Genomic DNA, 13040 nt, shown 5'->3' with positions numbered 1-13040 from the left:
GCTGGCTCTGCCCGTGCGCTCACTCCGCATGCGCATCTGTTTTGGGGGGATGCCTTACGGGAGGAGGTGGGATTTTTCAGTTGGATACTTGCTGGTTCTCTAGCGTTGCCTATCCCAACATTAAGCTTCCTACATATTTGGGGATTTGCAAAATTCCTCATGGGCATTTGTTGAGAAAGTTTTTTTCACTAAATGTAACAACAATAATTGAAAACATTTGCCCTGTTTCAAACTAATAAGGAAAATGATGGCAAAACAACAGCAGCTTCCTGAATCCATGATTTAATAAAAACGTTTGGTTTTGCAACACATCAATCTCAATTACTGTTAATTATCAAAAGTCATTCCCTTTCCATTCATTTTCATGTTAGCCATTAATGCATTTCCACCACCTTTGGGCACAAGAGGTGTATCACAGTTTTGTAACAAGTAATGTAAACTGCTTCCACTGAGGAAACTAAATAAATCCACAGTTTATTGGTTTATTGCTCTCCGTCCAACACAAATAAGACACCTTTGCTTATAATGCTCCTCTGGGATAATCATGTCTGTTGAAATTAATACTTGTATATATAACAACAAGAAACTCAGAATATTTTGTGGTTTTGAATATGCCTTCTGGCATTAAAGCATCCAACCTTTAAATACCAGTGGCCCATTCATAGGGGGAGATATAAACTTCAAATCCAAAAGACACAACTAGCCAACTCTTGTAGGCAGTATATGAAGAGTGATGTTATTATTAATTGTTATATTAATTTATTATATGATCATGGTTAGTTACTCATCACTATTACAGTGTAATGCAATACAAGACTTACTACCCAGGAAAAGATGTGGACAAACAACAGCAACACCTTACAATGTAATCTAGTCCAATACAAAAAAAACAACACACACAGACCTCTAACTCCAGACCCAAAAATGAGTTGAAGTAACACCTCGGAGCTTCACAACGTTAGGATTTGTTGCATTATTATTATTATTGATTGTATGTTTTCCAATTAGGCTGCGGTGTCCAACAATGTATATCTTTTGTCTATAGCGTATCTGAAAATTAAATTATTACTACCAGTGCAGAATTTAAATGGGCAAGTCACAGTTTTGCAAGACACAAGTCTCAAAGTCCCTTGGGCTTCAAGTCCATCGGGCTTCAAGTCCATCAACAAGTCATTGCCAATTTCAAATTTTAAGTTAGTAAGGTAAATTTACCTACATATTAACTAAAACTCCCTAAGAATGAATTACTGTCAAATGAACATGGAGATTTTTCAAAGCAAACTGATCACTTGTGTCTTGGTGTGTTATTCCTGTAACTACTGTAAGTACTATCACTTGTAAATTCTGAGCTGATTGTCCCTCCTGCTGGTGCAGTTCGCAGTATATCTGTTGCCAGGAAAGTAAACAGCCAAAATCGTGTTGCAACTCTGGAGCGGAAAGAAATCCAAACAAAGTCATGAGGTACAACACTGAAGTCTGCCTCAAATCCACACCTCTGGTTATCATCAGTATTATTTTTCAGTCATTTTTATTTATCATTTTGACTGCTTTTTTTTAATCTTCTTTTGTTCAGGAATTCTGAAAGCAGGTTTCTGACATATGTAAATTTACTTTAAGTCCAGCATTGCGGTTTTATTTTACAACTGCGGCCTCTTTTAGTTTTATGACTATAGTAAAACCACTTTACCTTAACTTGTAAAATTCTGTTACATGCTCTTAAAATGCATTTATACACACTTGATTTTCCATTTTGTCCATAAATGTGCTTTTTGTTATTAATGCCTGACACTGTTTTTGTTTTCTTGTTGGTTTCATTTATTGCTCTGTTTGTCAGACATGTGGGGTACAATTACACATGTTTTTAATAATGTATACTGACTAATTGAACCACAAACATGCCTGTTGCATTGAATGGCCTACTCCCAACAGTACAGAGGAAGACTAAAGATCATAGGATTTAGGATTATAACTAAACACAGAAAGCTGTGGCCTGACATCAAGGCTAGAAAACCTGGAATTTAATCTGTTGAGAAAGAATTTAGACAAAATATGTCAAAGTGTTTCTGTACTGTAAACTAATGGTAGAAAACATTCCAGAGAAAAGATTCTGCCTATTAAATACAATCAATCATTCAGACAGTGACAGAGGCAGGACGGCCCAGGATATCTCATTATATCAAATCAAAAGTTCTTCATCAAACATGTAAAGTAACTCATTTAGCTTTGCATTATAATCACATAACAGAAATAATCATTAAGAAGATTTAGCTTCATTTATATATTTAAGAAATTAAATAAACAGTAGTTAAGACATTATCTACAGAACAAGTGCAATAAAACCGAAAGAGATTATTTTAGAATCTTCATTCTCACTGTGTTAATCCCTTATCAGACCACCGTATTTAATCCACATTTTACAACTCTTTACAGTAGATGTTTCACCATTACCTGGCTCAGAGTACAAAAGGACAACTCCAGCCAAATGTGTGTTTTGGGCTTTCAATCTTAAGAGACCTTCTGTTGAATTCGTGTTACGTTGTTATATTCAGGCACTTCCATGTGAGCAAATTCTAAACCATTCTGCCTAACCCACTGAGGCTCATTCATTCCCATTCAACTGCAAAAGGCTTATAAAACAATGATAATCCCTCACTGTAAAGTGTGTAAAGTTGCATCAAAATGCTAAATATCAGGTGACAGATGTTTGCATGTTCAAAGAAGTTCCCATCACAGGTGGGACGGGTTCACATTCATAATAAGTGTGCATTCATAAATCATGAAACACTTCAACTTCCTGCTGTTCCCATGTTGTCCTTGGTCACAATCTGTGTCAGACTGTGGGATATCATTTTTGATGGCATGTTGAGGGCAGCTACAATGTTTTATGTCATTTTATGTTGTGTTCTGATTGGCTGATTTGTACATGTGGGTCATGACAGCAGTCACATTGTGAGAATTCGATGCTCAATTTCTGACTCTGTACAATTGTGAAGTTGGTCTCCAAAGTTCTAAATCAGTTGTTAGTGGGATCTAAGACCTCACTTTGGACTGACGACCACAGATTTCACCACATTTCTCTCCCGATCGACTGACTTTCATTAAGGACGGCCAAAGCCACCCGTGGAACAAATTGTGTGACATTGTCCCGGTGTGGCGCACACACACTGGGAAATAATCTACAGACATCTAAACCAGACTGGAACAGCTCAAACCATGATGAACTGTTCTTAAAAGCTGCTCTGAGCAATTTGTTTAAAGAAACAGAAATAAAATGCACACACGTTCACGATCATCAGTCTGTGCAATCTGTGATTGTTTCTACCAAAGAGCAGAAGATGGGACGTTCATCAAACAAGAAAGACAAACAAACAAAAGAACAAATAAGCAAACAAAAACCAAAACAAAACAAACAAAGAAAGAAGCATCCATTTGACCCACTAATATGGCACCTGGATAGTGTTTAAAGGGTTAGGAAGTACTTTGACCCAGGTCTGGCAGGATGTTTTTGGCAAAGAAAAGAATAATTCCAAATACAGTAAATCCCCCTGAAGCTATACCAACGCTGCTCTGCGACAGAAGGCCACGTTCTGCTCAGGCTACTCTGCTGCTCTGACCCCAGCGGCATGTGCAATTAAAGAGGGAATCTGATTCCCGGAGCTGTGGCTACACTTTATACTGTACAATGGAGTAGCAGGGCCACTGACATAACAGAGCTTTGAGATTTTGAGAAAGAAGTCACAATATTTGGAACCACTGTTTCAAGAAAATTTCTAATTTCAAGAAAAAAAGTGATAACAATGAAACAGAATAGGTCATGATATTATGGGAACAAAGTCTTAATTTAACGAGAGAGATTTGTAACATTTGGAGAATACACTTGTAATGTTATGGGATATTTATGAGTTATGAGTGAAGGATCTCAAGCTTTTAAGTTTCATCAGTAAGCACCTTGCACTGACATTAAATGAATGCAGCTACGCATATGCGTTGCACTGAGTGTCTCCTCTGGTATCTTGCTGAGCTCAGTCTGACAGGACTCTGTGTCACAGTGGAACACACACGCCGGAGCTGTATTCAGCTGGGAGAATGTTTTTTTTGTTTATGTGTATAGTCAGGCATGTGTGCATGTCTCTAAATATAACAATCCAGACTCTCAAACACCTTATATACTTTTTTCATCTTGTAATATGACTTTTTCTACACTTTTGTAATTTGACTAATTATGTAAAATTACAACTTCATTCTTTTATGACCTAACTTTAAATTAATTAAACTATTTTTGTGACTTTTACTAATGAAATCAAAACTCTTTTTTTCCTCATAACATTGTGTTTTTTTTCTCAAAATCTTTATTTTTCTCCAGCAGTGATTGTTGGGCAGTGCCCACATGTGTGTGTGAGTGTTTAAAGCTCGTCAGCAGGTGACTGCTATTATCAGCAGGCATTTTTTATTATGATGCTTTGTTTATTTTGATTATGATTTATTTTATTATAAATAATTACATTGAGTAATTGGGTGGGTCAGATATATATAATCTATGCAGACTATTTACAGTGTTGAATCTAAACATTTTAATTGCAGTGACACTCACCGTTTCAATATTGAGCTGCTTTAGTTCCAGTTGAGTGTTAAAGAGAACGGAGTATCAAATGGAGACTCTGGTCCACAACCAATCATATTTCTCTTTAAAGCTAAAGAGACTGTGTGCAATATGGCGCTCCTCTGCTCTAGAATCCAACATGACACCCCAAAGTCATCAACAGATAAAAAAAAACTTTCTACCAATAAAGGAAAAATCCGCCACACTTCTCTCTGCTGTTTAGTGCATTCTTGTTCTCCCTGTGAATACATGCCTAATCAGAGGTGACATGATTTGTCAGGATAATTTCTAGTGCAGCTACAAAGCAGTCTGACAACAGAGGAGGCACGTATATTTCATTTTCCATAACTACTCATTTCACTAACATGTATAATAATACAGTGTTGTGTATGCCAACACACTTTGGAATGAAAGCAACACTTTCTTGCCTAATTCTGGGAGTGGTTAGGAGGCCTTTGAACAATTGTGTGAAAACACATTTCTCAGAATGCTGCAGCAACAAGCAGAGGAAAAATATCATATTAGAACACTATATCCCTAAATAACTAGAATGCCCTAAACTAAGCATCACAGCAAAAGATTAAGCAGGGGCGGATTTTCCCAATAACTGTGACATCCTTGCTGTCCTGAAACAGAACAGCTCCATCTGTTTTCCCTTCAAAACAGGAAGAGTTAGATTCAAAATGTAAGAACACCCTTCTTTTTACCATCTGTTAGCCTGTTACCCTTTAGAGTACAGTTGGAGGACGCGTGCAGAAGGAGTCATCCTATCTTCCACTCTGCTCCACCTCCTGGCCTTCAGGCTGCCTCTCCTCTGAGGCCACGTCAGCCTCCACTTGTGTGTGTCCTTGTGCAGAAGCCTCCTGGATGTTCTTTGGTGTGACATCACTTGCAGTGTGTGAGTCCTCCTCAGGGTCAGGTGGAAAGGTGGGTGGATGGATGCTACTATTCAGACTGGTATTCCCTTCCCCGGTTGTCTCCTCAGCTTGTCCAATGGAGCTGGACTCACTAAAGGAGTCGGAGCCTGCAGCTGAGCGGCGGAATAACCTCTGACCTGTCAGGAAAATGCAAAGGCAGAAAGTTCCCAAGGTGAGTGTGATGTCATTTCAAACAGACACAGAATTCTGTGAGTGTCACTGGTAACATGAAGGCCAGTGGTTCTACATTTTGAGAATCTTTAGGTGCATATTAAAACATGCGGTGTCCACAACACCTGTGTCAAAGTTGGAGGTGATGTTATCCTGCCACAAACACCACGGAACACATTAGCTGGAAGAAGGTGCTAACTTCAGATGCAATCAATGCATGACATGATGAAAATCTGACTTTGACACTAAAGGCCTGGTCACATCACTTTACATTTTGCCATGACAATATCAACATGTCAGGGCAAACACACTGAATTCCAATGGAATTGCAACAATCGCTGCATTCAGTCACAGGCGTAGAGTACATCTGTGATCACTTTTCACTGACCAATAGAATCAGAATCGGGTTTAATGCCAGGTACATTTTCACATACAAGGAATTTGCCTTGGTATATATTGGTGCTTAACAGTACACAAGACATAATATAGAAAACATAAATATAGACTTGGGAAAAAAATACTGTAGCTCATTAGCTGTGTTGGACCATTCACTGATATAACTGTCCAGACCAGAGGAGGAATGGTCTGCAGACAGCTTTGAGATAGGAGTCCACGTACAATTACAGTGTGTGGATTTATTGTCCTGTTAGCGACTGCACTGAAGAGCTTATTAACTGACGTGTACCTTGCCTGCTTCTTGACAGTTAAAAAGCTCAGAGCTTTCTTCCTACTTTCATCACTCTTTACCGAATGAATTCATTCATTTCAGTAAATGTCAGAAGGGAGTAAATAACTCAGCACAGAGAAGATAAAAAGAGCTATCACAACTCATTAGCACCAGCATGGTCCTGACTGGCTAGCATGTTAGCCATCAGCTTACCAGCTACAGTTTACCAGATAGTCCTGCCAGTAGTCACAACGCTTATGTTCCTCTGTGCCACTGTCTGGTGTGAGCAGGCTTTGCAGTTCTTTTTTATCATTGTTAAGCTACTGTGAAACACACTAACAGATTTAGTCTGTAAAACCTTAGCTTCAACTTTGCAAACAGTAAAAGTATCTTTCTCTTGCTCTGTATTTGTATAGCACCTTTCTAGTCTTTTCGACCACTCAAAGCGCTTTTACACTACATCTGCATTCACCATACACACACACTCATACACTGAACATAATTGCTGAAAAAGAAACTAACATTCACACACATTCATAGACAGGCGGAACAGCCACCAGGGGCAATTCAGGGTTCAGCATCTTGCCCAAGGACACTTCCACATGCAGCCTGGAGGAGCCGGGGATTGAACCGCTGACGGGCAACCCGCTCTACCTCATGAGCCACAGGTGCCCCTTATGTATGCTCACAAAGAATGAATAACTGGGTGGCTTTAAATATACCAACGGGATCACTGAAGCAATAGAAATTAAGTTGGAAAGGGTAGCTTTCAGACTGCAAAATAAAAGAAAAACATTTTTAATGTCACTGAAAAAAAAAAAACAAAGACCACCATTTTTTAAAAATCTTAAAATCTATAATTCTTATTTCTGACTTATTTCTATCAAAGTACAGTGAAAATTGAAGGATAGTAATAATGTTTATGACTGATATTGTTTGAGGGGTGCATTAGCATATGGGTTAGAATGGTGTGTTCATTATCAGAACGATGTATCTATCTCATTTTTCTGTTTGTATCTTGTGAGTTAATTTAAAAAAGACAGGAAGCGAGAGCATCAGAGTGGTAAGCAAAACTGTTGTTGCACTGATGGGATTAATGATGTGGAATTTACCATGTGAGCTATTAGAGTACAGGTAAGTCCATGGTCTGCTATTATTATTATTATTATTATTATTGTCGTCAGGAGTCTGTGACAGACAGAGACAATCCTACCTGGCAGTCTCTTTGATGCAGAGGTTGGAGTGTCTTGCAGGGACGGCCTGCCTGTCTGGGCCTTGGTGGAGTATGTCACCTCAGTGGAGTCTAGTGAACCTATGGACACACACCATCACCATGCATATGTATGTTACACAAATACTGACACACATACAGGTACATACCATGTACACTATCATGATACTTTTCTAACAGCTAATCAGCATAATACACACAGTGCTCTGGTCCCAGTCCTGTCTGACAGTACATTCAGTATGTTTTAAAAGTGGCGTCTTTCAATTCATATGCATATTTTAGACATATTTGAACATGAGATCTTTACAACTGTCCACTCATTCTTGGAACATTTCCAAAAACGACAATGACAAAGCTGTTGGATGAAGTTTGAAAAAACTACAATCATATTCATGTGACACTGGGTTCAAATGTTACAGTTGCTGTGTGTTATCTACAACTGTCCCGGGAGACTACAGTCTCACAGTGACACACAGTACCTGCAGCCAGGTTGAAGGTCCTGCCCTTTATGGAGCTTTGAACTGGAGAGAACCAGTTTAACACAGAGCCAACCAGAGGAATCTGCCTAATCATCCCCTATACCACACAGAGACACAGGAGGTCAAACATTTTAATGGATTGGATTTGAATACTCACATGTAGACCTTTACACAACCCCACAAGAACATTAACAACCAATGAAGCGAGAGAGCAAAAATCATGTTAGTCTAACTATACTGGGGATAATCTGTTCTCTGACCCCTTACTTAAACCTAACTCGACCCCTCCTCTAATTCTAAATCCCAAATCCTAACCCCAACCTCTGACTCATTTAAGTAGTGAAGATGAGCTTGGTCGTTTTCAAAGTATAAAATTCAAAATGTATAATAAAACACAATAGCAGCAAATCCACATGCACACCTCTTCCATGAGTTTCTCCTCATTGGCCTTTTGCAGCTGCAGCTCTGCCTCCAGGATGCCTTTCCTCACCACCTCCGTCATGTTCTCCAACAGCTACACAAGAGAGAAGCACTACAATTCAGAAATGTAATATCCATGACAACACAGTAGTCATACTGTGTGTTACAATGAACAGGAGATCCTCATATACATTTTCTACATCAAAAATAATTGCGTACCAACCAAAGCTGAATGCTCATTCCACTTAAACAACCTGGGACACAACTTAAAAGAGGTATTTTCTCTATGATATCTATGATCATGAATACTTTCTAGGTCGTTGTGATGGATTTCTTCCTGTGCTGTTATCTTGAACACAACCATCCATCATTCATTTCTGAGACAGTTAACACGAAAATCTGACATTTAACATTAGAAGCCTTTGATATTTCCTGCTTTCAAACTCCTTTGTAACTCTGCTGGAATTATCATGGTGTCATGTTAAGAAAAGCCTTTTAGTCTGATCGATCAGGGTGTGTGTATGAAGAGATTGGTGGGAGTCTCAGAGTAGGAAATAGGTCCTAACTGGCCACTCATTCTCAAAATGGCACATATTTGCAATCAGAGCATTTCATCAACTTCCTTAACTCAGGAAATGACTCCGATCTATCTCTGCTATCTCTGTAGGAACGCTCCAGAGAAGTCCTAATATGTTAGGAGCTGCCAGGAGAGCGGTCAGGCAGAATCCAACGCGGGTGAGAAACTGTTCATTTAGTCTTTGATTTTTCTGACTGTAACAACCTTTGAGGATCCTATAAAATGAATATAGCTAGTTACCCTTCCGCTCTCCTCTATGTCCCTCCCGAGAGCAGCTATTGTATCCACCAGCTCTGAAACATCAATGTCGTCAGTGACCATGCCGACAAAGATACAGTCCCCCTCAAACTCACGGCCTGGGGAGCGGAGGAGATGGAAAAGGAGAGAGAAACATGTCGTAAGATGAATACTGTGTTACAATTTTCACGGGCCTCTAAGATGTGAAGAAGCACTAACCGGTTGAGAAGATGATGTCAGTGTCGAGGTCTTGAAGTTTTTTCAGCAGCTCGGTGTTGATTTTCTCCAGCTCCTGCTTCCTCCTGCTCTCATCCACTCCTTCAGCCTGAGGCTCGTACCTGAACATCAACATATCTGTCACAGACCCATGTCTGAATCCTACTGAGCACCATGAAAAAATGTTCACGACAAATCCCAATATTGTTAAAAAGGATGGCAAGTAAAAATTTAATTTGGAACACTTCTGGGTTCCTCTGTTTATTAAAGTGATGACTTTTTGTCATGCAGACAGAGATGTCTGCTCCATAAATGTTCATCAAGTCTTCATGCAGACACAACAGGACTGCTACAGAATGATCCATAACGCACGCAGGATATTTGGCTTCTGGTGCACAGAGGGAGAGGTGTCACTGCTGGAGAACAGTGGTGAGTTACGATAAGAAGGAAGACTGGAAGAGTGTTCTCAGTTCTCTCTCAGGCTGCATCAGTGACAGAATGTATTCTGCTGTTGAAGCCTTAATGAACATTGAGAGAGCGAGGAGGGCTTACTCACAGTCTCACAGTGAATCCACTTAGGGGGCGTGGCTTAAGAGCGTTGTGATCCCTGGCTTTTCCAGTCTGCATGTCGAAGTATCTTTGGGCAAGATACTGAATCCCAAATACCTCCAACTAACTGTGCCATCGGTGTGTGAATGATTACTTTCGGTTTCTGATGAGCAGCTGGCACATTGCATGGCAGCCTCTGCCATCAGTGTATGAATGTGTGTGAGAGGGTGAATGTGACGTGAGCTTTGAGTGGTTGGAAGACTAAAAAAGGTGCTATCCAAGTACATTCCATTTGAGATTTACTCATTTTAATTTGCCGTCATGGCTTTTACAGAGAAGTAACATGGACATGTCACTCTTTCTGTGGCTCTTAAGAGTTTTCTCAAGCGAGGCAACTTGTTCAACGTAAAGCAGCATATTGTGGTTGCTGCACTGAGAATATTAAAGAGGTGGTATTATGCTCATTTTCAGGTTCAAAATCTTATTTAGGGGTACCAGAACAGGTTTACATGGTTTCATTTTCAAAAAAACACCATATCTTTTTTCATATTGCACATTGCTGCAGCTCCTCTTTTCACCCTGAGTTGAACGCTTCGTTTTAGCTATGGAGTGATACATCTTGCCTATATAGGATCTTTGTTGGGAGTAGCCAATTGTGAAAAGCCAGTAAACACAGCTGTACACACACAGCTGTACAGCTGTACCGACCAGCTTATTAACATGGACTGGAGCAAGAGTTTCAGAGTGGTGAGTTATTCATCTGTAACAAAAGTCTCTTTCATCCTTAAAGTTTTAACTGAGCTCTGTCTCTACATCACAGGAGCAACTTTATGTCCACTGACTGCCTGGAGGGTAGCTAGTGTTTGGAAGCTCAGTGTGTTTTTCAACCTGTGTTTTTGAGGGCGTTCAGACTAGCCGCCAGGCGAGCATTATGACGCGCATTTTGCTGTGACGTCACAGAGAACAAAAGGAAAAGGATGGACTACAAACAAGCTGTTTTCTGGAGGTTCGGAGCAATGTTTTCTGTCTGTGGGAATATAACTCAATAAAAAGCATAATATGATCTCTTTAAAGAACCTGTAACCAAATACAATTAATAGTAGTCCAGTCCAGCCCCTCCATACAACAGCAGCTACTTTAAAGCCTATCCATTCTCACCGGACAGCACCCAGGCCGGGCCAGCTGGGCTCCTCTATGTAAGTGAGCGAGGGTGAGTGTCGGTGGGTTTCCTCTCTGAAGCCCTGTCTGAGGCACAATGTGGAGCTCATCACAGGCACCAGGTCTGACAGCTTTTCCACCAGGTCCTCAACGTGCTCCTGCTGGGTCCCCAGAACTTGAAGGGAGGGAGGAAGAGGGAGGGAGGGAGAAAGAGAGTCATGACTGTTTCCTGGCAGTATTTAACGTATATTAAACGTATCAAGCAGGATGTGGTGTTTGTGTTTCTGTGTGTGTGTTCATGTTACCTGCAGCAGTCAGGAGGGGACTGAAGCGAACACATATACCCTCGTCTTCAAGCTCCACCACATCTAGCCCACTGTTGGGAACCAGCTGGACCAGCTGTTCACCCAGCTACACCCAGGAAAAATTTAAAACAAAAATGTTTTGTTTTGTGGAAAGAGATTCAGGTCTCACTCTTTAGGCTTATAGCACACAATACAGTAGAAGAGTGAGAGCTTAAAGGTGTACTGTATTTAGTTTCCATGGTAGTATTCTAAATCAGCTCATGTACAGTATGCATGCTATTTCTGACTGGAATTTACAGTCCCCTCCAAAGGTATTGGAACGGTAACAAATTCCTTTGTTTTTGTTGTTCACTGAAGATATTTGGGTTTAAGATCAAAAGATGAGTATGAGACAAGAGTTCAGAATTTCAGCTTTTATTTCCTGGTATTCACATCTAGATGTGTTAAACAACTCAGGACATGTCACCGTTTGTATTAGATCACAGAATTCTTAGGTGAGCAAAAGTAATGGAATAAATAATCTTAAAGTAAATAACATTTAATATTTGGTGGCATAACCCTCTCTTGCAATAACTGCCTCAAGCCTGCGACCCATCGACATCACCAAACTGTTGCTTTCTTCATTTGTGATGCTATTCCAGGATTTTACTGCAGCTTCTTTCAGTTCTTGTTTGTTTCGGGGTGTTTCTCCCCTCAGTCTCCTCTTCAGGAGGTGAAATGCTGCTCTATTGGGTTAAGATCAGGTGATTGACTTGGCCAGTCTAAAACCTTCCACAGTCCTTTGTTTTGTTGGCAGTGTGCTTTGGCTCATTGTCCTGCTGCATGATAAACTTCCTCCCCATTAGTTTCAATGCATTTCTCCGTAAATTGGCAGACAAAATGTTTCTGTCCACTTCTGAATTCTGCTGCTACCATCATCAGTTCCATCATCAATACATATTAATGAGCCTGTTCCAGAAGCAGCCATGCACGCCCAAGCCATGACATTACCTCCAGCATGCGTCACAGATGAGCTTGTATGCTTCGGATCATAAGCAGTTCCCTTCTTTCTCCACACTTTGGCCTTTCCATCACTTTGCTAAAGATTAATCTTGGTCTCATCAGTCCATATGATTGTGTTCCAGTACTTCTTTGCAAATTTCAATCTGGCCTTCCGATTCTTCCTGCTGATGAGTGGTTTGCATCTTGTGGTGTGGCCACTAGTCTTCTTCCAACAGTGGATTGTGATACCTTCACCCTGCACTGTGGAGATCGTTGGTGATGTCACTTACTGATGTTTTGGGGGTTTTCTTCACAGCTCTCACCATATTTCGGTCATCAACAACTGTTGTTTTCCTTGGCCGACCTGTTGGACTACACCAGTAGTTTGTCCAAAGGCTCTGGTCAATTTTCCTTCTTTTCTCAGCTTGACAGTGGCTTGCTTTTCTCCCATAGACAGCTCTCTGGTCTTCATGTTGGTTTATCCTCTTTAACAGGAAATGCAGTCTTTATAGGTTTGAACCAAGGATGAAAA

General features: G+C 40.3%; 1 protein-coding gene across 2 annotated transcripts in view; it reads right to left on the bottom strand.

The window, feature by feature from the left end:
• Window positions 1-266: 266 nt before the first annotated feature.
• pdxdc1 (pyridoxal-dependent decarboxylase domain containing 1) overlaps window positions 267-13040 on the bottom strand; it is a 67138-nt gene continuing 54364 nt past the window's right edge. For both annotated transcript variants that reach the window (XM_046070019.1, XM_046070010.1), the window contains exons 16-23: window positions 11528-11633; window positions 11223-11397; window positions 9519-9637; window positions 9303-9418; window positions 8487-8579; window positions 8066-8162; window positions 7569-7667; window positions 267-5654 (exon numbers count right to left, since the gene is read on the bottom strand). In XM_046070019.1, the coding sequence (XP_045925975.1) occupies window positions 5368-5654; window positions 7569-7667; window positions 8066-8162; window positions 8487-8579; window positions 9303-9418; window positions 9519-9637; window positions 11223-11397; window positions 11528-11633 (1092 nt within the window). In that variant the 3' untranslated portion in view covers window positions 267-5367. The remainder of the gene's footprint in view (window positions 5655-7568; window positions 7668-8065; window positions 8163-8486; window positions 8580-9302; window positions 9419-9518; window positions 9638-11222; window positions 11398-11527; window positions 11634-13040) is intronic.

The sequence above is a fragment of the Micropterus dolomieu genome, linkage group LG02 (genome assembly GCF_021292245.1).
Source record: "Micropterus dolomieu isolate WLL.071019.BEF.003 ecotype Adirondacks linkage group LG02, ASM2129224v1, whole genome shotgun sequence".
In the NCBI taxonomy this organism is placed as follows: Eukaryota; Metazoa; Chordata; class Actinopteri; order Centrarchiformes; family Centrarchidae; genus Micropterus; species Micropterus dolomieu.
The sequence above is the reverse complement of the archived record's forward strand: the minus strand, read 5'-3'. Positions and strand labels throughout refer to the sequence as shown.